Source organism: Brachycentrus maculatus, unplaced genomic scaffold, assembly GCF_059751285.1.
Source record: "Brachycentrus maculatus isolate JH-2025_06_01 unplaced genomic scaffold, ASM5975128v1 h1tg000365l, whole genome shotgun sequence".
Classification (NCBI taxonomy): Eukaryota; Metazoa; Arthropoda; class Insecta; order Trichoptera; family Brachycentridae; genus Brachycentrus; species Brachycentrus maculatus.
In genome coordinates, this window is record NW_028281114.1 from 359,999 (window position 1) to 385,298 (window position 25,300).

Consider the following 25,300-nt stretch of genomic DNA (forward strand, 5'->3'; position numbering starts at 1 on the left):
AACAGTCACTGTTCTACCCGTGAATTACAACCATATGATTCAACTTTGTATGTACATGTTCCAAGTAAAAATTCAAAATTTTATTTTAACTATAGATTTTCTCAATTGAACATTTATTGAACATCTATCTATCATGCAATTTATACTTCACTTCAAACCCTTATCCGCACCTCAGTGGTGCATAGGGCACTGCATCATGTAAATGCAGTGTTATCTTGATCATTAACACATGAAGGAAAGGTGATCAGCCCTCCGCCTCAGGTACCAGTCCAGGGTAATATTGAAAAAATATTACAGTGAAAAAATCACTTATATGTATTTAACCCCACCTGGGAATCGAACCCGGGATCTCCAGTACGGTAGGCGAGCTCGCTGACCATTACACTATGGAGGCGGACAATCTGCTTCGCAATTTATACAATTTAAATAAAATTCAAAATATTGTAAATGTTCTTAACAGTTGACAATGATGAAACAACCAATCAATTCTATATAAAACCTAGTCGGCTTTTGTTTTTAATCTAGAATATTTTGATTATATTAAATAAATATATTTCAGGATATTTTGGATGGAAAAGAGGCAGAAATAGAAAAATTACAAACGGTAAACGCTGATTTACAAGATAAGAATTCTCAAAAGTTTGACCAGAAGGAGCCGGAATTTTATTCTAAGGTACTGCTTATATTCATATAATGACGTATTATTATTTTTGATTATTTTTTTTTTCTTAAAATTTTGTGGCAATGTTATATTTAATAAATCTGGGTTTCAACTTACCACAAACTTTGTGTTATTACATTAATAATAATGATAATAAAACCCTTATCCGCACCCCAATGGTGCATAGGGCACTGCGTCATATAAACGCAGTGTTATCTTGATCGTTTACACATGAAGGAAAGGTGATCAGGCCTCCGCTTCAAGTACCAGTCCAGGGTAATATTGAATAAATATTACAGTGAAAAAATCACTCATATTTATTCTTACCTCCCTGGGAATCGAACCCGGGTCCTCCAGAACGGTAGCCGAGCGTGCTGACCATTACACTACGGAGGCGGACATTATTACATTATGTTTGTGTTAACTTTTTTTGGTTGTTTTTTTTTTAAATATAATTTTAAATGGTGTTGACAAATGCTTACTCAAATATCCAAGGTGGTTTTGAATATTTGAAATTTAGTATATGTATGTACATAGTATGAAAATAATAAAAAATAATAAAATATTTGTTTTATTTTATTTCTAAACTTTAATGGTTTTAGATAATAAGACAGAGAGAAGAACAGATTATATGTCTTCAAGATAAGCTACAGGAGGCTTCTGAAGACATGATGAAATCAGCTAAGACTATTGAAGGTATAGTATAAATTAAACTAATCAGTAATTATTAAAGAGAGCGAAAGATGAACTTACACGATGAATGACAAGAAAAAGCTTTATATTTAGTCAGTATGTTCTCAAGGGATTGGAACGTGGATTTGTATATTGAAACCGAGAAAAACTTGGCACGATCAAGTATGCCGAATACTTGAAAGTGGTCCGGTTAGGAGTCGAAACAATCTGCGGGTATGTATGAGGAGATGCATGAACGTGAAAGAGGTGAAGAATGTTTGCAAGGACAGAGTGTTCTGGCGTTCTATTCTCTCTGCGGTGAAGCGGCGTGATGGTTAGTTAGTTAGTTAGTTTTTGAATGCAGGGAATATAATAAATGATACTTAAAATGAAGTGACTGTAAATAAAAAATATGTCCATGAAAGCCAAATTGACACTTCACAATGAAGTGCTAAAACTGACACTGATATATGGAAGCGAAACATGGAGTGGCAAAAGAAGGATGAAAGTAGAGTGAATGCCGTTGAAATGCGTTCCGTCAGACAAATGAAGGTACTGTAGAACGGGGCTACTTGAACTTTGATGTGTTACTTGAGCCCAGTATAAAATAGAGATTTAAATCTTTATTTGGACTACAATAATGAACGTATCGTGACAATAAGTGTCACCTGTCAGGGAAACAATGAATCATGTCGATACGTTCATTATTGTAGACCAAATACAGATCTAAATATTTTTTTGTACTGGGCTCAAGTAACACATTAAAGTTCAAGTAGCCCCGTTCTACGGTATAACAAAAGAATATATGGCTAAACTAGGGATAATTGAACACGTTCACTGCTTTAAAATAATGTTAATTCTTTAAAACATGCTAGATTTTTTTCTTCTTGTTTCCAGCAGTAATAAGTGTCTTTATTACCAATTAAATAAATTTTTGTAAAAAAAATTTTGTGATATATTTGCCCATTTATACCTATCACACGGATTTGTGTATCCAATTCTCGGCAGCAGTGTACGCAATAGACTGACGCGTTTGTATGTTGATGTGCGCGATCACGGATCTGTGTAGTGGGCACCATGCGCTAGACGCATGATACACGGATCCGTGTTAGGCATGCAAAGTGTTAAGAAAAGTAATATCCCATTTGAATCTTCACGATCTCAATAAAAAAGATAATTGTAGTAAGCAATTTTTCTTCCCGAAGGGCTGAAGAGTGCCAGGGCCGCTCTGGAGGTGGCCGTGGAGAGACTGAAGATGGGCATTTCCCAGGAAACGGAAGACAGCCGCCTGCTAGAGAGGCTCCGGGCCGAAATGGAGAGAAGTTTGGTAGACAGAGATGATCTGGAGGAGTGTCTGAAGGTCAAAGAGGCAGAGGTATAGATGAAATGATATTATCAAATCGTTCACTCCTTTCAAGAACGTCATAAATAAAAATACTCGATTTTTCAGGAGAATGTTTTTAAAGTTTTAAAATATAACACAACGTATTAAAAATAAATATCAAGCCACTTATTGAACTTTTTATTATGCAACAGATCTTTTTAGGTAAAACCTGAAGGTTTTTTCTCCATTTGAAAAATATTTATTATATTTAAAAAAAATAATTAAACAACACCTTTTCTACAAAATGCAAAAACAACATTTTCTGCCCTGTAGCGGGCAAATATTAAGTTAAAAATATGCCTCTTTTGCTGGGATATAGTACATTTTTTGGGTATACCGAAAACATGCACAACTGAAAATTGATGTTTTTTATATATATATATATATTATGTAGTTGAAAGGAGTGAGCGAAATGTATTAAATATTGAATACACATTGAATGTTATGTATTGAATATTTTATTATCTATTTGTAAAATATTTAAGTACATGTCTGCCTTCGCAGTGTAATGGTTAGCACACTCGGATACTGTACTGGAGGTGCCGGGTTGGATTCCCACGGGGGGGATATAAAATAAATATATTATAAGTGATTTTTCACTCTAATATTTATGCAATATTACCCCAGAGTGGTACCTGAAGTGCAGGGCTGATGACCTTTCCTTCATTTGTTAATGATCAAGATAACACTGATTTTATATGATGCAGTGCCCTATGCACCATTGGGGTACAGATAAGGGTTTGGAGTTTGAAGAAGACATATTCATGCTTTTAATATTACCATGAGTTACAAAATACAATACTCATTTTGGGACATTTACATAGTTTCATATTTAATACATGTACAGACTCATACATATATACAAATGAAATCGTTTATGTATACATATTTAAATATTTATAATATTTAAAAATACAATAAAAGTAAAAGGGATAAATATTATGACAAGAGGTAAAAAAGTAGCAAGACAAGAATACATACTTGTATAAATGGAAACACCCCTATTTGCAAAATTTCTTAAAAATAATTATATATTTTAAAATAGATAAGTAATTTAGGGATTGGCTTCTGCTAAATAAACATTATCTCAATGAAAAAAAAAACGGTTAATTTTTTCAATATACATTTATGTATTTTATATATTCATATTGTAATATCTTTAAAAAACTGTTAAATTTATTGAAAATCTCTTTGTAATAATAATTTCTCAGTTAGTGGAAGCTTTGAAGCTGATAAATCAATACGAACATAGCGAGAGTGGATTGAAAGATGCCCTGGAAGCCAACAAGAAGGCCAAACAGCAGATCAAAGTGAGGGATGATCACATTCACCAATTAGTGGCTGAGAATAACAAGTTCACCCATGTCCTGGACCAAATGCAGCTGGAGAATTCTGTTATGAGGTGAATATTTTTGTTATTTTCACTTGAGTTATCTTAGGTGCGAATTTTAATCCTACTTCATTAAGGGTGTACTCGCAAATATAAAATTAAGTACGTGACCGACTGCGCGGGTAGCTACATGTGTGTCCGCATACAATATTTTTTTAGAAAATATATTTTGGAATAATATATTTTTTACATATTTATTAAAAATATGTACATTTATTTTTTTCAACTCTTTTCTTTTCAAAACCATATATTTATTTTGAAGATTTTTTTTTTCTTTACAAAAAACAGTGTTTTAAACAACAAAATTAAATTACGTCAAACGTTATCTGGGTTTAAAGAAAATTAAGTTACAAGCTATCGATCATCCCGCCTTAATTGATTCGACAGTCACATTGTGGTAAAGATCTATGAATTTTTAATTTAAGTTTTACTTAAATAAATACCACTTTTTTTTTAAAATGTATTGTGACACGTGTTTAAATGCATTAAGCATCATTTTAAACAGTGTTTGAAAGTGATGCGGAATATCGAAACATATGTCACAATAGATTATAAGAAATAGTGGTATTTACCGAGTAAAACTTAAATTAAAAATGAAATATTTTTGCCTTTTAATCTTCAAATAAAGCGATGATTAAAAATGTTAGACATTTCATTGAAAACATATAATTTCTATAAATTTGCTTTATTTGTCTATACGAAAATTGTAATGGGGATGCATGCTACATGCGCGACGACACTTGTGATAGCACTTGTTGACGCCCAAATTAAACAGGACACTTGAGTCCCCTTTTGTCAGGAGGCAGGTTGGACTGAAGCGAGTATTAATTAATAACACGGTATAGACTATTTATATATATGTTTATTTAATAACAAATAATACGGCAGTCAATACTCATGTGTTTCCAAACAGCTCTGTTAAGTTATGTTACACCCGATTCTTATGAAATACGAAATTAGATTATTTAAAAACCCTCTTGCTTTGGGATAGGGAATCATAAAATGTTGTACCGATTTATGGCCATGGGAACGCATCTCGCACCAAAGCCGGACAACACATGACGAGTCCCTCGACTTTCTAGGTAGGACTGTAAATGTGCGAATGACAAAATGGCTGGGCCATTATAAAATGTAAAAAAAATTGTTTTATACATATTGCTCCAAAATAAATATTTTATTTAACTACAGAACTAAACTAAACCTTTCACCTGAACATCCAATTTCGACTGCCGACGTACTGTCCCGTCACAACAGACGCAAGAAAGAGCTGAACGCATCCTTGAGGAAGGTCTCCGCACTGGAGGAGCAGAGGATATCTCTCCAGATCCAGCTCCGACAGAAGGACAAGTGCATCCGAAAGTTGGCCAGCTACATCAAGAGTCTGGGCATCAAGCTGCCGGAGCACTTCTTGGCGGCCATTCTGGCAGAGGATAATATGGCCCAGCAAGCATTTGAGAACGAAACGAGCTTGAATAATGACGGGTCCGGGGATTTGATCAACGAAAGGTACGCATTTAACTAGTGTCGGGTTGTGGTCCCGTGGTTAGTGTTGCGGACTCTTAAGTTAAAGGAGTTATTTTTATATTATTTTTTGACATCTCATCAAAGATGAAGAAGAATATGGAAGTCTGGGCATTTACGGGCCTGACGACCATCATAGGCTGGTTTAAGAGATCACTTTATATACGTGTAACATTCACCAATTCTTCCCATTATTGACAACCACACTACTCAAATTCTTGGAAGTTCAATATATATATGAACCAATTTAGAAACCTTGTTCTTGAATCAATAGAATTTCACTAGAGACATCTATTGGTGAGATGTATAAAAGCTTTTTATTAAGCAGAAAATTAGTATGTGAGGTCCGAATTCTGGATTAAAATCACATATGTACACGAGAAACGCCAGAAAATATCATTTTCATTTTTATTATTTTTGCTTATAATTTGACCAGTTAATTTATTTACAACATTTTGAGTGTGTCCAAATACTTGTTCACAAATCTGGATTATCTCCAATTTTTAGAGTTATTTTTTATAAAAATATTATGAAAAATAACTCCTAATCTTTTAAAAAAAAACTTTTATTTAAGAAAAATATGGTATTACCAAACTTTTTTGTTATTTAAATGTTATTTTTCAGTGGAAATGATACCGTAGATAAACATTATCCTCCTGTTTTTGAAAAGGAAGTTTTCAAAGAAGAAATAGATGTGAAAATGAATGTAGATTACCAGAGAGTTTTTAAAGAAAATGAGGTCTTGAGGGAAGGCCTACGTCAAATGTTTGACGCCATCAAACAAAAAGGTACCTACAGCAAAAGTCTATTAACTATATCCATGATAATAAGTATTTTTCAGCATTTTTAATGTCCCGAAATTGAGTTGTCATAAAAAATTGTACCAATAATTAAAATTTTTGTGTATTTCGCAATTGGAAAAGTTTTATTTATGCTTATGTTGTTATATCTTCTTTATTTTCAGTTTGTAACAAGCATAAAAAATACACAAAAGGAAACTTTTTTCAGGATTCCTTTTGACCTTTTGACAAAAATGTTAAAACTTTTCAATAAAATGATTTATATAATTTCAGCTCTGACATCACCAACTGATTTGAGCTCAATTTGTTTAGAAAAATTGATACAAGCTTTGGATAATAGCATCTCTACATCCACATTGGAGGAAAATAATTTAAGAGTTATGCTGACTGAAGCTAGGTTTGTTATTTTTACGTATCAATATAACCATGAAGGTTGACTTAGAATATAAAATACATTTTCACTATTTCAATTATTTTTTTTTTTGTTTATTTTTGGCAAAGCACCCAATTTTGGGTGATACCTGAAAAAGATTTTTGATATTTTTCATCATATGTATAATAAAATTTTGACTAGACAATATTATTTTTTTACATCTCATCAAAGATGAAGAAGAATATGGAAGTCCGGGCATTTACGGGGCTGACGACCGTCATAGGCTGGTTTAAGTAATCACTTTACACACGTGTAACATTCACCAATTCTACCCATTATTGACAACCACACTACTCAAATTCTTGGATGTTCTATATATATGAACCAATTTAGAAACCTTGTTCTTGAATCACTAGAACTTCACCACAGACATCTATTGGTGAGATGTAAAGAAGCTTTTTACTAAGCAGAAACTCTTATATTAGTATGTGAGATCCGAATCCTGGATTATAATCACACACATGAGAAATGCCAGAAAATACCATTTTCATTTTTATTATTTAAGCTTACAATTTGACCAGATAATTTATTTACAACATTTTGAGTGTGTCCAAATACTTGTTCACAAAATCTGAATTATCTCCAATTACAGGAGCTATTTTCATATTATTATTTTATTTATTTATTTATTTATTTTTTATGAAAATAACTCCTATAATTGGAGATAATCCAGATTTTGTGAACAAGTATTTGGACACACTCAAAATGTTGTAGACTCTATACAAAGTGTAGTGGTAAATTCATAACGCTTATAAATATAAAAAATCGATTATGTTTCCAGGGCTGAAATTTATTTTCATTTTATTTTTACTTACAGAAAAGAAATTCTATTGACGATAGATTTACTTGCTAAAGAATCGCAGAAAAATTTAGTACTCGAAAAGAAATTATCTGAAAAAGAACATGAACAAAGTATTCCCGAAATAACCAGCAGAGAGAACCAAAATGTTCATGTCTCTCAACCTTCATCCAGTGACGATAATATAGAATTCGATTTTACAAATGCAAAAACCATAAAAGATACGTATTTAAAATCGGCCGAAAAATCCCATTCGCAAACTTTGAACAATACTCTTAAACATTTCCATCGGCAGTTTGAAATTTTATACGATAATATGATTGAGGTTTTTACGCGAAGTGCGGAGGATAAAAATAAATGGCTGGTCTTAGAAAATCAATACAAGAACGAGATTGAAAATCTAAACACATCTCTCGAATGTTTCAATGCCCAAAATTATCCCGCTAACAAATCCAAAAGCCCGAATGATTCGCGCGAATTAAGCATAGCCGAGGTGGATATGACCCAATTGAACCTACTTTTAGGAGAAAAGAGCTATTTCGAAAGAAGGAACAAGTATTTAGAAGAGACTTTGAAGTTTGTCCGCATTAATAATGAAGAACTAAAATCCGAGTTGTTTTACACTAAAAAGAGAATGTACGACAAGATTAAAGTTTACGAACTCGACTGCCAAAAGTTCATGTTTCACGTGGCTGATTTACGAAACAGCCTTCGGAAGTCAATGCCTCTCGATGTTTTTCTAAAGCAAAATGAAAAGTTGAATGATTACGAAATTAAGTATAGGATTATGTTAAACTCAAGTAAGGATATCAAAGGCGATGTTGGTGACATAGAAGAACATGGATTCAATGTGGAATTAGTAAATAAGAAATGTGATTTGTTGATAAATGAAAAGAAGGAGTTGGAGTCTTTATTGAAAAAAGAAAAGCAATTGAACATTATGGCTGAAAATTCAAAATCAGGTATTTTTGTTATATAATTATTTCCACTTCTTAACACTTAATGTTGGATGTGCAATATCTAAACACATCCTTACATCTGAAATTCTTACTCTTAATATCGTGACACTCAACATTCTAACCTTTCTTATCCCAACACTCAAATTCCGTACTTAGTCTTCAATATCTGTCAATGTGTACTAAAAAATTAGAAGTCAGATTTTTTTATTTATTAAATTTTTTAGAATTATTTTGGGATATGAATCCCACCACTCGAAATTTTGATTTTTGATATCCAAACATGCAAAATTCTGACGCTCAAAGATTACTCTATAAATCACGGTGCATACGTTTTTTTAAAAAAAAGAGAAATATTTGTGTTTTATTATTTACAAAAATACTTCAATTTCATGCTATGTATTTATTTGAGCCTAGGCGGCTCATTATTAGAAATAGGTATCAAATTGTGGTAGAGTGGGTTCGAAACGTGAAACTCTGACTTAGAGTCCGTGACACTAACCATGGGACCACAACCTCACCCTAACCAATTAAAAACCTTAACATTCAATAAAAAAACATTAAAATGGTCAGTTTAATTGTTGCTGTTTTTGTGAATAATCACATTAATAATAATTGAATTATCAAGGGCGCTTCCATTACGGGAGTGTTCCAAAACTATATTCCAAAACTCCAAAACTCAATAGTAATATTCCAACACTCCAAATCCTGATTGTTCAAAATCCAATTAAAAATTCCAAAATTTTGATTCTCAATTCTTATGAATTTAAATAACAAGACATTTTTTTGAGTTTTTTTTTATAGTATATTATTTTTATCACATACATCTTATACAATCTGATTTTCAATCAATTAACACGAAACCAACCGCATTACTCTTTTCTTTTACATTTAGCTGATCAGAATCTCCAGTCCATCTCTGCCAGTCTCTCTGACTGCAAGACGGAACTGATCATGGCCCAGCAGAAAGTCAAGTACCTGGAGAGCATCAACAGCTTGCTGTCGACGCAAGTGAACAACGCTCATACAAAATTGGACGAGACTAACCAAATACTGGCAGCGGCCAATCACAGGATATCCTCTCTTGAAACGCTAAACGTGGACTCGCAAAAGAAGCAAATGGAATTAGTGTAACGTTGAAGTTTTTATTTTATTTAATTGCTAATATTGCAAGAGTATTTCATAACTCAAATAACTCATTTTTGCTAGTTAACACACAAAAAATGTGTGTTTTTTACACTGGCGACGGGATTCGATAATTGTTTACATATAGTTTTGACCTTAACGAAGAGATTAGTATATAATATTCATATAAAAACATTACAAAATTTCTTCTTTTCTGACTTTGAAGTGAGGCCAGCGCAGAGCTTTGAACATGGCAACGCAGTAGTATCGCTGACATTTGCCTGATAGTTTTGAGCACCAATGTAGTGTAACTGTCATTTCTCTATAGTTTCCCCTGAACACCAATGTGGTAGACTAGACTTCATAGTGTTGATGTACCTGTACAAGTAATTACGCTTATTTTGTTCACAATATTTTCAGTGTGTCCAAGTGCTTGTTCACAAATATGGGTTTCTCCAATTAGGAGTTATTTTTACATTTTGATATCTCAACATAGACGAAGAAGAATATAGAAGTCTGAGTATTTACAGGGCTAATGACTTGTCATAGGTTGGTTTAGTTTTCTACGGATTTCTTACACTCAATTAATTTGTTTTATTTTCTTTACTCGAATAGCAATAAAGTTCAGTCATTTCATGGATTGGAAGAAGGGGAAATAGTGGACAGTGAGAATATCACAAAACTAAATAAAGAAAATGAGCAACTCAAGTTAGAAAATATAAAACTGTCTTCAGAACTGACTGCACTTATAAATCAGGTAAAAACATTACATTTGTTCCTTTTTTATTATTAGTGGCCCGTTTCAAGCCTACTTCCTTCACAGTGTAGAGGCCTGTGCATTCACTACTGTCTACAAGGCCTATATTTGGATGGAAAATTAAATAAATAACCATCACGCCGCTTGCGTAGGGGTAGGCAGAGAGAATAGAACGCCACACCAATTTGTCTTTGCAAACAATCTTCGCCTCTTCTATATTCATGCATCTCCTCATATACATACCTGCCGATTATTCCGACTGACCTGACCTGACCACTTTCCTGACCCAAGTATTAAATACTTGATCATACCAAGTTTTTCTCGGTCTTCCTCTGCTTCTATTTTCAACTACATTTTTTTAATTTTTTTTTTATTGAATTTTATTTTTACAAAATAAATATTTGAATAATACAAAATAGTTGGTAAATATACAAAACATTTCAAATATAGCGTTTATACTTCTCTAATAAAGAAGATACTTGCGTTCAGAGAGGGAGTTCGTTTTACATTTTTTTTTAATATTTACAAAGTAAATTAGAAATAAACAAAGTAAATTAAAAATAATAAATAAATATTCCTTGGTTTGGAGTCTAGGTAGGGGTGAGTCTTATATATTTTTTAAATTTAGTTTTAAAGGTTTGATATATTTTATAGATTTTTAGTTTTCCGGAAGTTTATTAAAGTTTTTTTTACCTACATACGTATAATTGTTTAACACTGCTGTTGTTTTACATTAGACTTTTAAATTCGTTAAACTAATCTTTCTTCACTTTTTTCACTATCTTGTAATTTATACAGTGGAATAAGAAATTCACGTAGTGAAATTCTCTCATACTCAAATGCTGTATTAATTGTTATATTTATTTCAGTCCAACGATATTCAACATGATAAATTGGTCAGCGATCTGGAAATGAATATTCTACGCCATCAAATATTAGACCTTCAATCTTGTAATGACAACAAGGCCATCATTGCCAGGTATTGTACAATAAAAAATAATGATAGATATATCGCTCACTCCTTTCAAGAACGTCATAAATCAAAAATTGTCAATTTTCAGTTGTGCATGTTTTCGGAATGCCCAGAAAATGTACTGTATCCCAGAAAAAGAGGCATATTTTTAACTTAATATTTACCCGCTACAGGGCAGAAAGTGTTGTTTTTGCATTTTGAAGAAAAGGTATTTTTTTTCTTTCTTTATTTTAAATTCTTTTGCATTACATGATATAAATTCAAATACAAAAAAATATGAATAAAATATTAATATTAATACAAAAAAAGATCCCACAAAGGCATGGCTTGTGTGTGGGTATACAATATAATTTAGGTCATAGTAAAGGGTATAAGGGTATAGGTATTATAAGTAGAACTATAATAATAGTGTTAATATAAGTGTTTATTGTTTAATGATTTTTTTTTAAATATACTAAATATTACAATAATTAAAGAAAACACTTCGTTTTTTACCACTTGAGTTTTATTATAGACTACATGTTTCAGAAGTTAAACTTCCATCATTCAGGTCTGTATAATAACTAAAATATAAAATATAAAATTTTTCTATAAATAAAATATTTATAGAAAAATTTTATATTTTATATTTTAGTTATTATACAGACCTGAATGATGGAAGTTTAACTTCTGAAACATGTAGTCTATAATAAAACTCAAGTGGTAAAAAACGAAGTGTTTTCTTTAATTATTGAAATATGTCTTACCACAAAGTTAATGCCGAAACAATAAATAAAATATACTAAATATTTTTCATATGGAGAAAAAACCTTCAGGTTTTACCTAAAAAGATCTGTTGCACAGTAAAAAGTTCAATAAGTGGCTTGATATTTATTTTTAATACATTGTATTTTATTTTTAAACTTTAAAAACGTTCTCCTGAAAAATCAGGTTTTTTGATTTATGACGTTCTTGAAAGGAGTGAGCGATATCTTTATTTTTAACATAATTATTTTTTGCTTAAATATAGTCCCTTAAATTTTGCACTTGACTGTAATATTTTTTTTAAATATCGCAGATAAAAAAACAAGTCAGATAGATGCATTTCTCAAAAACCAGATTTAACGATTATTGTATTTTTTTTAGATTAAGTGGTGAAATATTGGTGTCTCACTTACACACGGCGGAAATGCACAAGAAACGCGAGAAGTTGACAACGTCACTCAAGAAAGAAAGAGACAGGACAAGGAGACTGGAGAGTATTGTACATGAAAAAGAAATACAGTTTGATAATTATGTTTCAAGAACAAACTTCAAAATAAGGTTAGTAAAGAAGTTTTTGCAACCATTATCAGAATTCATAGTCTGGTTAGGTTAGGTAAGTTTGGATTTTACATTTTTTTTTTACTATCGAAATTTATTAAAAAATCTTCTTCTTCTAACCCTTATCCGCACTCGATGGTGGATAGGGCACTGCATCATATAAACGCAAAGTTATCTTGATTGTTAACACATGAAGGAAAGGTGATCAGCCCTCCGCTTCAGGTATCAAACAAGGGTAATATTAAATAAATATTAGAGTGAATAAATCACTTATATTTATTTGTTTATCCCCCCTTGGGAATCGAAGCCGGGACCTCCAGAACGGTAGCGGAGTAATTTGATGTTAATTAAGCGGTAAATTGATGTTAATTTGTATTTTTTAGTTTTCTAAGCTCAGCGTTGCAGTCATTAAGAGACCAGTACCAATGTTCCATTCCCCTGTCCTATTTGGAGAATATCCACAACACTAAAGAAGAAATAAAAAAGAAGAGCAAGGAACTGGAAGATTTTGAAGCAGAGTTGAAAGAAAGAGAAAGTAAAATATCTACAGAGGATGTTTATAATGCTGAAGAATGTGTAAAATTATTACAAAACGGAGATGTGCTATGTTTAAACAATGATATTCTACAGTGTCCACACATTCTTGAATACAAATTGAAGGTATTTTTGATATTTTTTTCATTCAGTTCAGTGTCAAGAATCGGCATTTATCATAATAAATTTTTCAATGTTTTATTTGCAACAGTAAAAGGGAATATTATAGGTGTCTCAACTTTATACGAAACATGTATCGTTCTTTTTTATGTGAAAGAAGATGGAAGTCTGAGCATCCCATGGCTTACGGCCTGGCATTTGGCTGGCTTAAGTGATTATTTTATGCCCTTAAATTGAAATCACATATAAGCAAACATATTAGACACTATCCTCACTAAGTATTATAAATACCTCTTCTGAAATAAGCAGCGTTAACTTTCTTTCAAAATGAAATATAGAATATTTAGCCTTAACCCGCGACTGCCCTTAGGGTCCATATGGGCCAGAAATTTTCGACTGCTTAACTGCCCAGGATTTTTTTCGGTTATTTCTAATATCCAATTTCTTTTTTTATTAATGAAAAAAAAAAATTATATTAGAAATAACCGAATAAATGTAAACTGGTATGAAGCAGTATTGACAGTGTTACAAAATAAGTGTTGCCAGCCCGAAAAAATATACAGTAGTCGAGCAATAATCAATAATATAATACATTTCATCTGGGCCCATATGGACCCCGTGGGCATTGGAGGGGTTTCCATGGCCTGGGCAGATAGTTAACTAATGTCTAGAGATAATTTATACATGGGAGCCTTATATAAAATAAAATAGGGGTTGTGGTCCCGTGGTTAGTGTAGCGGACTCTTAAGTCTTGTCATATTGATTGCAAAAAACATGATAGCAAGGTAATCTGTCTTACGCGTTTGGTGCCAAAGGTAACATTTTTTTCTAAATAAAAGAGAAATATTTGTGCTTTTATTATTTTCAATTTCATACTACATATTTTTGTGAGCCTAAGCGGCTCATTATTAGAAATAGGTTTCAAATTATGGTAGAGTGGGTTCGAGCCGAGAAACTGTGACTCAATAGTCCGCGATACTAACCACGGGACCACAACCTGACACATAATATTAAATATGACATTTTTATTATTAGATTAAAACCAATATTTTTAGCTTTTCCACTTTTTTATTTGACCAGCGACCGGGTTTCGTCGTTACCGACATCATCAGACTGGTGAGAGGCTATACAAATTGTTATGTTATATATAAAAGAAGGCAGGAGTTGATAACCATGATTTGATATAATTTTATGAGAAATTAATTTAATTTGAGTGAATTTAAGTATTGTATGATATTTAAAATATTTTTTTATAAAGGTTTTTTTGTATTGAAAGCACGATTTTATATAAAGTTATAATATATTATAAAATCGTGCTTTCAATACAAAAAAACCTTTATAAAAAATATTTTAAATATCATACAATACTTAAATTCACTCAAATTAAATTAATTTCTCATAAAATTATATCAAATCATGGTTATCAACTCCTGCCTTCTTTTATATATAACATAACAATTTGTATAGCCTCTCACCAGTCTGATGATGTCGGTAACGACGAAACCCGGTCGCTGGTCAAATAAAAAAGTGGAAAAGCTAAAAATATTGGTTTTAATCTAATAATAAATTAAAAATGCAATTCCATCACGAAGTGTCAGTGGATAATATAAATCTATTAAATATGACAGTATAGATTACTAGAATTCAGGATTACCGCGCCGAACATCTGAGTACTAATAATTCTGTTTTTCAGGAATCTAAATGGAGAAGAGAAAAAACATTACTAGATTCCAAAGTTAAAACTTTAATGGATGGTCGTGATATTTTGGAAAATAAAGTAGATTCACTGGAGGAAAGTCTGCTGATGCTGACCTTTGCATTTGGAAAGTCCTCCAATCGTCAAAATCCTTCAGATTTGGATATATCTCCTTTCCATATTCAGAGATCTTCCTCGATTGTGGAATTGACGGATATTGACTCTGATGACATCAATCAAGCCAATGGTAAATATATCTTTCGAATCTATTTTTGATTCTATCTCAAAACCATTTATGGAACCTTTTCCGGAAATATATTACAAAATGATCTTAATACACTTCGGATGGGAAAAGTATTTTTACCTACTGCGCTGGCCTCATTTCAAAGGCAGAAAAGAAGGAATTATCCAATGTTTTTATATGAATATTATAAACCAATATGTAATTATCAAATCCCATCGCCAGTGGTCCGCAGGCGTAAAATAATACCCATCTGAAATGTGTTAACTGGGTTAATGACTTTATTCCGGGAAAAAAGTCCATATTGATTCGATTATTATGATTTTAGATCCACCCTTGCATAAACCCACGCCGAAACCGCGAACCTTTGTCAAAACATCTCCAACGCATAGATTCAATGACAAAGTTCAATCTTTGATAGAAACTGAAGTGAATTTACCAGGTTCTCCAATAAAAATATCTGAAAAAACTGCAATAAAATCGCCAGAAAGGACTACCGTAGTCATTCAAACCGATCCTGTAACACCCTGTGATTTAGAAAACGCCATCTGTCAAACAGATTTCGAAGTATACGAAATTAATAATGAGGACAAAATAAATATTGACTTAAATAATCAGCTGGAAATTTCGCAAAATGATTTGAAATCAGCACTCACTCTGGCAGCGGAAAGAGCCGAACAAGTTTTAAATTTACAAACTGAAAAGTGTCTACTCGAATCCAAGATGGCCGCCTCCGAACAGCTGTTGATTGACAAGGATAAAATCATTGACAGTTTACAAGCAAAGTTACGTATCAATGAAGATATACCCGCTGTCGCCGATGAAACTGAGAAATTGAATCACGAAAATGAAGCTGAACAGTTGCAAAAGGTTTTGATGAGTTTGAAGAATATCGAAGCTGAGAAAGATTGGTCCATAGAAGAGTATAAAAAATTGTTGGAAGCAGAGAAAATAGAACACGGGAAAACAAATGCAATAGCTCAAAAACAAATGTTTGACATGAGGATTCAACTTGAATCTCTGGAACGAGAATATAACAGGTAATTTATTTAATTATTTAAACTTCATCTACAGAAAATAGTAAATACATTGGCAGGCTTATTGCTAAAAAGCAATATCTTCCAACCAACCAAAAACAGACTAGTGATATTGATCAAAACGTTTGATACCATATACATATAGCTGTTTGCAATCTGAGGGTAGATAGTACTTGAACATTAAAAAAAACATAAATTACAAAAGAAGATAATAAGGAGGCAAAGGAAAAAGGGAGTTTAAGGAAGGAGGTAGAGGGAAAAACTAAGGGAGGAGGTTTGATGGACAGTTAGGATTCTAATGGTAAATCGTAATGCCTCAAACGTTTCTTGAAAGTTATTAGAGAAGGTACATTTTTAAATAATGGTTTGTTATTGCTAAGCATTATTTTTACACTATAAATGTTTATGCTTCATATTAAATTATGTTTTGGAATTTTTCTTTATTTTAGTTTAAAAGACTTGATGACGGCTCCGTCTCATGTTGAGAGTTACAACAGTACCATAGAGAAATATAGAGGAAAAATATTACAATTGGAAGAAAGATGTTTTCAACTCCAAAGAGATTTTGAGAATGGACATGCGGCTGTGTAAGATTTTTTTAAACTGAATTTATCCAAAATAATATTGTCTTTTAATGTAATTAATTGTTTTTGATTTAAGCTTTAATTGGTACGTACCACTATTTCATAAGATCTATTGTGACACATGTTTCGATGCATTCTGCATCATTTTCAAACACCAAGTTAAACTTAAATTAAAAATAGATAAATATTACCACAAAGTGACTGCCGAATCAATTAATGAAATTAATTGTGTTTAGTAACCGTTTATCAATTGCATTCTCCAAAAAGGCTGTAGATCAGAAAACTTCAGGTATTGTTACCAGATTGTACAGTAGTATAAATGGTGTAAAACTTACTCACTCAAGTGCGAGTACGGGTATGCAACCCCGATTACATTAGCCATTGCTGCTATTTCTATTTTTCCCTCTTATCGTATATACCATTGTTCCGCTAAGTTTGTGCCGCGGAACACTAGTGTACGGTTAACAGGTTAACACAGCATCAAGCACTGGTTGGAGCGCTACGGGCAGCGCAGTCAAGGATATCATGATGGGAAGTAGAAAAATAGTATGTAGGAACCCCTTGAGAATGAGGATTTTCTGCTTTAAAATGTTCTAATATAATTATCTCTTACTTGTATTGCTGGTTGTTATCGTTTGTAATTTCACTTCTGTTTAAAGTAGACATAATCTATTTTCCTCTTCCAGATTATCTTCAAGATCGGAATGCGAGCGTTGGAAAACATTGTCCGCGGAACGCTTCTCCGATTTGGAAACACTTAACAGACGGCTGGAGGAAAAACACATTGAAGAGGTTACGTCATACAGGACGGAAGCCTCCCATTGGCTGGCGGAACTCAACGTCGCCAAGAGGAGCATAGGGGACCTGAGGGCGGAGCTAAATCAAAACAAAATGGCCGTTGCGAGGCAAATGGCCGACAGGGAAGAGGTCATCAGGAGGTTACACACTGTGAACGGGAATTTGAAGGTAGATAAACCTAAAAAAAACTTACTAACTAACCATCACGCCGCTTCCCGCAGGGGCAGGCAGAGGGAATAGAACGCCATACTACTCTGTCTTTGCAAACATTCTTAGCCTCTTCCACGTTCATGCATCTCCTCATACATACCCGCCGATTGTTACGACTCCTAACCTGACCACTTTCAAGTATTTGGCATACCTGATCGTGCCATGTTTGGATAAACCTATCATTTCATATTATCCTAGAGTGTACCTAATGAGCATCTTGATTTTATCAGATTTACGATCAAGATCACACTTTTCTTGTTTTTTTTTTTCAGGATAGTTGTCTGGATAAGTCATTGTGTATACTCAAATAAAACCAATAACTATATAAATAGTCGTTATAATTCAATTGGAGTTAACAAAATCAATTTGACGCAGTGCTCTTTGCACCATATAGACCCAAAACAGCTTAGCAACTCAAATAAAACCAATAGCTTTATGAATGGTCGTTATAATTCAATTTGAGTTAGCAAAATCTGTTTGTCACAGTGCTCTTTCCACCATATAGACCCACAATAGCTTAGCAACTCAAATAAAACCAATAACTTTATGAAAGGTCGTTATGATTCAATTTGAGTTAACAAAATCAAATTGACACAATGCTCTTTGCACCATATAGACCCACAATAGCTTAGCAACTCAAATAAAACCAATAACTTTATGAATACTCGTTATAATTCAATTTTAGTTGACAAAATTTGTGCAGTGCTCTTTGCACTATAATCTCGTATATTCCGAAGCCAGGAGATCTGTCTTCTGCCCACACCTCATCGACCCTCTGTTTTACCTTTTATGATTATATTTCTTCTTACATAGATTACACTTTGCTGCTCATTCGTTTCAGAAATTGCAATTCAATGAGGTTTTGGTTTTTGAAGTTCAAATGCACAATCATTTCAAAACATTAAAATTTTTAAATTATTAAAAAACCACAACTGTATGATGCACTGCTAGTTTATTTTAAGCTGGCTAGTTTTTTCTTTTTTCTGTGCCACTTCTAACGAAGATCGGCGATCATCATGGCTATCTTCAATTTTGATGCTGCAGCTGGGAACAGAGATTTGGTGCTTCTGCCAAACCATTGTCGTAGGTTTTTCAGCCATAATGTCCTTCGGCGTCCTTGATTTCTGGCTAGTTTAGTATGCTTCTATTTCCTGCGCCTAAGAAGGCAAGAGCATTTAATTGGATCCTAGTATTCATCCTCTTCTTAACATCTCCCTCATTCTTTCCATCCCTAGAAAGTATGCATAAATCCTTATTATCGTTTGGTGTTTCAGCAAAAAATCTTAAATCTCCAGACCGTAGTGGCGGCCAATGATCCCACATTTGATCTGTCGTCCATCACAGAACTAGAGGAGGAAGAGGACACTAATATAGCCCTCGACACTGTCATGGTGCATTCCCAGAGGATCAGCAATGATGGAACTTCAGACTCCTTAAACAGCGACATTGACTCCAACAGGGGAATGTACAATGACCGGAACAGTATGCAACTTAGTAACCGACTTCAGACTGGTTGGTATGTAAATATTTATTTCTTACCATATTTTCGGGCTTCCTGCACAAAATAATAGAGGGGACGATCGACGGAATAAACGCCAGAGGACGCCTACGCCGCAAACAGCTAAGCGACTTATACGAAGACATGGGCTGCTCGACGTACGAGGAGCTGAAGAGGACTTCCGAAAATAGGCGAGAATGGCGAAAGAGATGTCATCTGTTGCTACAAGACCAATCCACAGGATCGAGACCAGGGAAGAAGATATAACCGCTATGATATTGTTTGTAATGTTTTATTAATAATCTTAATATTTTTTTTTATGATTAATATATACGTTTTTTAACACACTATGGATGGGAAAGGTATTTCTATCCGTTGAGTCAATTGATAGGACGGGAAGAGTATTTTTACCTTCTGCGTCGGCCTCATTTCAATGTCAGAAAAGAAGGAATTATATATTTGATGTTTTTTTATGAATATTATGTACCTATCTCTTTGTTAAGGTCTTAACAGTCCACAGGCGTAAAAAACACCCGTCCGAAATGTGTTAATATCATTTCACTGCTAATATTGGAAGACCTTGTAACTCGTAAATCTAACCTTACTCTTCTTCACCCCTATCTGTACCCAAATGGTGCATAGGCCAGCGCATCGCATCGATGCGGTGTTAACTTGATTTATATCGGAGAGTAGTGGAATACATTTGAATTGATTCAGATGATATAAGTGCAGGAAATCAAGGTCAAGGATATTACTTTTTATCAGAAAATAATCCTCTTCTAACTCTTATCCGCATCCAATGGTGCATAGGGCACTGCATCGTATTGATGCAGTGTTATGTTCATTGTTACTTACATGAAGGCAAGGTGATCACTCCAGCGCTTCAGGGACCAGTCTAGGGTGATATTAAATAAATATTAACCTTTTCATGGCCGCAAATAAATTACGCCGCAGTGCTCAACAGGCCAAGTATTTTTTTGAAAAAAAAAAGTTGTCCAAAGATTTTTTTTTTGTTGTTTTTATTGAATTATAATTTACTTACCAAATATTATATCCCGCATCGATTGTTAGAGTTTTATTCTTGAAGTTAAACCAGTTTCAAATTTTCAGGGTTGTCACACTAAGTCGCACACGCAAGTTTTTATTAAATTTAATATTAACACACAACTATTATTTATCAATGGAATATTTTAAAATAATAAGAAAAACACAAAAAAATTGAGCAAAATAAAAACCCCTGGCGTTCAAAACAATCGATTAAAATAATCAATATTTCAAGTGGTTTGAGTGGTAGCCCTAATGACATCTGTCAACTGTCAGCTGAAAGTGATACCGATAAATCACTTAAAAGTATTTAAAAACTTTATAAAATATTTTGTGACAACTTCAACTGATGGCAATGTATGTTCCGTTTTTGACAGATTGTCAATATGAGTTAAAACTGCGGAGTAATACGTCATCAAAAGTACTGACGAGATATCTCGTCTCTGGCCATACGGGCACTCCGCCATTTGCCGAGATATCTCGTCTCTGGCAACCATCGGGTTAAAGTGTAAAATCACTAAAATTTATTTTCACCCCCCCCCCCTGGGAATCGAACTCGGGACCTCCAGCACGGTAGCTAAACATGCTAACCATTACACCACTGAGGCCAACAAAGAAAGGAATAGGAGGTAGAAAAATAGTAATAGCAGCAAAGGGATGGGCCGTTCTTGACCCTTTAGTTTACTGATAACAGAATCATTTGTGAATGTAGAATTGAATTTAAATATGATATTTTCTTAGGTCTGATTCAGCTTTGGATAGAGTAAGAAGAGAAAAACAGATGTTGGGCAAACAAAATTCACTCCTGAGGAAACAAATTCGTGTTTTAAGTGCGAGAGAACGCAGATCCAGACTCGAATCTCAAAATCTAAAGGCACAATTATCTAGGTAAATTTATTAATCTACTCTTTTTTTATAATCCTCATCTGCATTGCCCCAATGGTGCATCGGGTACTTCTTCTTGGTGTAGGCCTTGTGGCCTGTTAAGAGAGTTCAACCTCCTGCGATGTCGATTCCCAGCTGTCCATCCGTCTCTTTAATGGTCTGCCCGGGAGTCTTCTGCCTTGAAGTTGGCCGTGCAGTGCATGCGGAGGAGTCTGGATGGTTCCATTCTCCTCACATGCGCATACCATTGCCTTTCTTGTTGCCTTTCCCACCTAATGACATCTTCGATCTCGTATATTTCTCTTAACCTGGTGTTCCTTATCAGTGAAAAATCACTGTTTTTTCCTGATTTGAAACTCTAATGCACTTAACACTACACCTACAGACCCATATTTATACCACATCCAAAAATATTTTCAATAATTAATTTTTGTGAGTTTCAGCAATGCATACACTTACTAACTTTAACCATAGATGTCGCCTATAAAGTTTATATTTATTATTTAGCAATAAAGATAAAATTAAGAAAGGTGTGTTGAGATGGTTTGGGCATGTGAGTCTAATGAGAGAAGAAAGAACAGTTAAACAAATTTATGCAGCGAATGTAGTTGAAAATGGAAGCAAAGGAAGACCGAGGAAAACTTTGCGTGATCAAGTATTTGAAATATTTAAAAGTGGTTTGGGTAGGAGTCTGAATAATCAGTGGGTACATACATAGAAAAGGGGAAGATTGTTTGCTAAGACAGATTGGTGTGATTTTCTACTCTCTCCGCCTACCCCTGCGGAAAAGTGGCGTGATGGTTGGTTAGTTAATTTAAGTTTATTCTGAAAAGCTTTGTTTTGTCACATCTTACATTGATGGAACTTTTTGAAATTTGGTTTTCAATCATAGGTAGAATGATGAATGCTACATAATATTTTAATACCCAAACCATTTAACCATCTCAATAAACTGCTTGGACCTATCAACAATTATTTTGTTAAATTGTACATTTCACTCACTCCTTTCAACACCGTCATATATCAAAAATCATCAATTTTATCATGTTTTCGGAATGCCCTGAAAATTTACAATATCCCAGCAAAAGCGGCATATTTTTAACTTGATATTTACCCGCTACAGGGCAGAAAGTGTTGTTTTTCCATTTTGAAGAAAAGGTATTGTTTAATTATTTTTTTAAATATACTGAATATTTTTCAAATGGAGAAAAGACATTCAGGTTTTACCTAAAAAGATCTGTTGCACAGTAAAAAGTTCAATAAGTGGCTTGATATTAATTTTTATACACTCTGTTATATTTTTAAACTTTAAAAACAATCTCTTGAAAATCAAGTTTTTTTTTATTTATGACGTTGTTGAAAGGAGAGAGCCCTATGTCAGGATGTTAATTAAATCTTGCTAAATATTTACCTACATATTTTTTAGATCTGGGATAAGTAATACAAGACAGTTTTCAAGTCCAGAAGAGACCTCGTTCTTGCAAAAGAAGATAGACGCTCTGGAAGCGCAATTAACCGAGAGGAATTCTTACACCACTTCCAATAATAACAGTAGAGCCATGCAGATTGCACTGTGGGACAAACAAAAACGGTAAGCTATCTCCAAAATTTTAATATTTGACCGTATATATCTATGGGCTAATTTTAATTTAGTTTTTCTGTAATTGTCTTTTAACCTGTCCGGGAGTATGGCCGTACGCCCATACCAAATTTTCTTCAAAGGAGTCCATACTCCTTTGAGGAAAATTTGGTAATTAATTTTTTAAATACGTTTCCATATAAATCATGTTTTGTAGGCCGGAGGTCCATGTACGGCCATCCGTACATGGACCTACGAAACCTATTTAAAAAATTAAATACTGCAAAATTATCAATGCTTCAGTAAATCATGTTTAGTTGTGTAAATAAAAAAATATGTTATAAGCATCACCTATCATATAAAATTATAAAAAGTTTTTTAAAAAAATATAGCAAAATACTGACTCCCCAGATACACTTTTGTCCGCAGATACTCACTTCCGGACAGGTTAAATACCTTCCATTTGTCACCGAAACATAGTTAAGAAAAAAGTTCATATGTGTTTGATTATTCTTTCGGTATTTCAAATATTTATCTACATATCCACCTCTTTTGCATATACTAACATAACCCATAAATAAACAAATAGGATTTTTGAAAAAAACATACGTTTTGTTTCTTTATTTATTCATTTAATTTTCGTATACTTATTATTTTGCATAGACCCACCCACCAAACCTAAATATGGCTTGTCGGATGACTTTTTCTTAAAAGCATTTGTTGCATTTTCAATTCATTATATCTTTAGTTCCTACTTGCAAAACAAAATATTTTCCATTTTTACCTGAAAATGTTATATGAATTTGAATATTTCCTTAAATCACTGTATTATTTTCTATTAAAACCTTAAATAAAAATAATTACTGTTAACCGTTTCGTCATCAAAAAACTTATACAAATCAGCAATATTCAAGTAACACAAGCAAATATGAGTGCGGGTATGCAACTTTGAGAGCCTTAGCCATTGCTACTATCCTCTTTTTCTCATCTACTCTTTCTCATCCATTCCCCTTCCTTTGGGAATAAAGCAGAAATATCTTTCACCATGAGCTCCATCACTTGCATCTTCTATATCCCATCAAATTTATTCTCTTACTATATCCACAAATTGATCGAACACTGCATTGACTCGATACAGTGCTCTATGCGTAATCTAGGTACAATGAAAAAGATAATTGTATAATAATTATTACATTTTAATATACTCATTATAATAAAAAAAAATTCTCACTCTTAGTTGGCAAGAACTATCGGAGAAATGGAAGCAGAGATTTCAGGAGAAGTGTTCCCAACTGGAGAGGTCAGAGAGACATTTGGAAGCGGCTAGAATCACTATACAGAGAATGGAAAAGGATAAGAGACATCTTAACAGTTCGAGACTATCCAAAACTTCTAGAGGTATTTATTCATTACTATCCAACTTTAACCACCCTGCACATACGAACGTACATGATACGCGCGGTTTTTCTTCACCATTCCGCGCTAACCCGTATGACCTTACACGCACAAGAAAAGATATCTGCTCCAAAAATTTTTAACCCTTTCCAGTCCTATGTCGAATGTCATTCGACATCGACTTTATTCCAGTGAGTCCTATGTCGAATGTAAGTCGACATTTTTTTCTTCATCAGTTTAGTGTTAAAATACAAGCAAACAAATTTTTTTCATCCATAGATGTCTATAAAATGTAATAATAAGAGACAAGATTGTATACATTCAGAATAAATATATTTTTTAACACAAGAGTAGTTTTATTAAAAAAAAACTTGGATGTATTGTTTTACCCTGTAAAGCTGTAAATCTATTGTGGACTTGGTGGAATTTTTAAAAAAATTTTATGGACCGGAAAGGGTTATTGTGTACTGGATACACTGACAAATTTTTGTCAGGTTTCATACCTGACAATATTTTGTGACAACAAACATTTTGATTTTTTGCTTCTTTATAAAAATATGCCTGAAAATAACCCGAAGGTAGGGTGGTTAAATAATGCTGATGTTTAAACAAATCCAATCTCTTTGGGAAGTCTTTCAAGATGGCATTTCATTTCATTAACAACATTTTTAGAGTTGATTTACAAAATGAAAGTTTCTAATTACCTATAAAAATATTACATTTATTGTTCATGGTCTATTTCTTGTCATGAATCTAACAAAAGTAAATGGAATGTTCATATCTGTGTTAAATATGGTCTTACTGTATTGAAAAAAATATTTTAACATTAATTGCTGTTTTGTTCTAATCTTCCATTTATTGGTATTTTTCTACTTTTATCAATATCTGACCAATATTGGAATAATT

General features: G+C 33.1%; 1 protein-coding gene across 2 annotated transcripts in view; it reads left to right on the plus strand.

Moving 5' to 3' along the window:
• The window catches only part of Cep290 (Centrosomal protein 290kDa), a 38,654-nt gene that overhangs the window by 7,997 nt on the left and 5,357 nt on the right, over positions 1 to 25,300 (plus strand). For both annotated transcript variants that reach the window (XM_088269841.1, XM_088269842.1), the window contains exons 7-27: positions 560 to 673; positions 1,264 to 1,357; positions 2,539 to 2,708; positions 3,929 to 4,119; positions 5,296 to 5,613; positions 6,253 to 6,416; positions 6,702 to 6,825; positions 7,679 to 8,622; positions 9,512 to 9,746; positions 10,357 to 10,498; positions 11,368 to 11,477; positions 12,597 to 12,773; positions 13,157 to 13,433; positions 15,121 to 15,370; positions 15,693 to 16,404; positions 16,851 to 16,988; positions 17,672 to 17,951; positions 19,268 to 19,509; positions 21,277 to 21,423; positions 22,847 to 23,011; positions 24,237 to 24,397. In XM_088269841.1, coding sequence (XP_088125967.1) covers positions 560 to 673; positions 1,264 to 1,357; positions 2,539 to 2,708; positions 3,929 to 4,119; positions 5,296 to 5,613; positions 6,253 to 6,416; positions 6,702 to 6,825; positions 7,679 to 8,622; positions 9,512 to 9,746; positions 10,357 to 10,498; positions 11,368 to 11,477; positions 12,597 to 12,773; positions 13,157 to 13,433; positions 15,121 to 15,370; positions 15,693 to 16,404; positions 16,851 to 16,988; positions 17,672 to 17,951; positions 19,268 to 19,509; positions 21,277 to 21,423; positions 22,847 to 23,011; positions 24,237 to 24,397 — 5,155 coding nt within the window. The remainder of the gene's footprint in view (positions 1 to 559; positions 674 to 1,263; positions 1,358 to 2,538; positions 2,709 to 3,928; positions 4,120 to 5,295; positions 5,614 to 6,252; positions 6,417 to 6,701; positions 6,826 to 7,678; positions 8,623 to 9,511; positions 9,747 to 10,356; positions 10,499 to 11,367; positions 11,478 to 12,596; positions 12,774 to 13,156; positions 13,434 to 15,120; positions 15,371 to 15,692; positions 16,405 to 16,850; positions 16,989 to 17,671; positions 17,952 to 19,267; positions 19,510 to 21,276; positions 21,424 to 22,846; positions 23,012 to 24,236; positions 24,398 to 25,300) is intronic.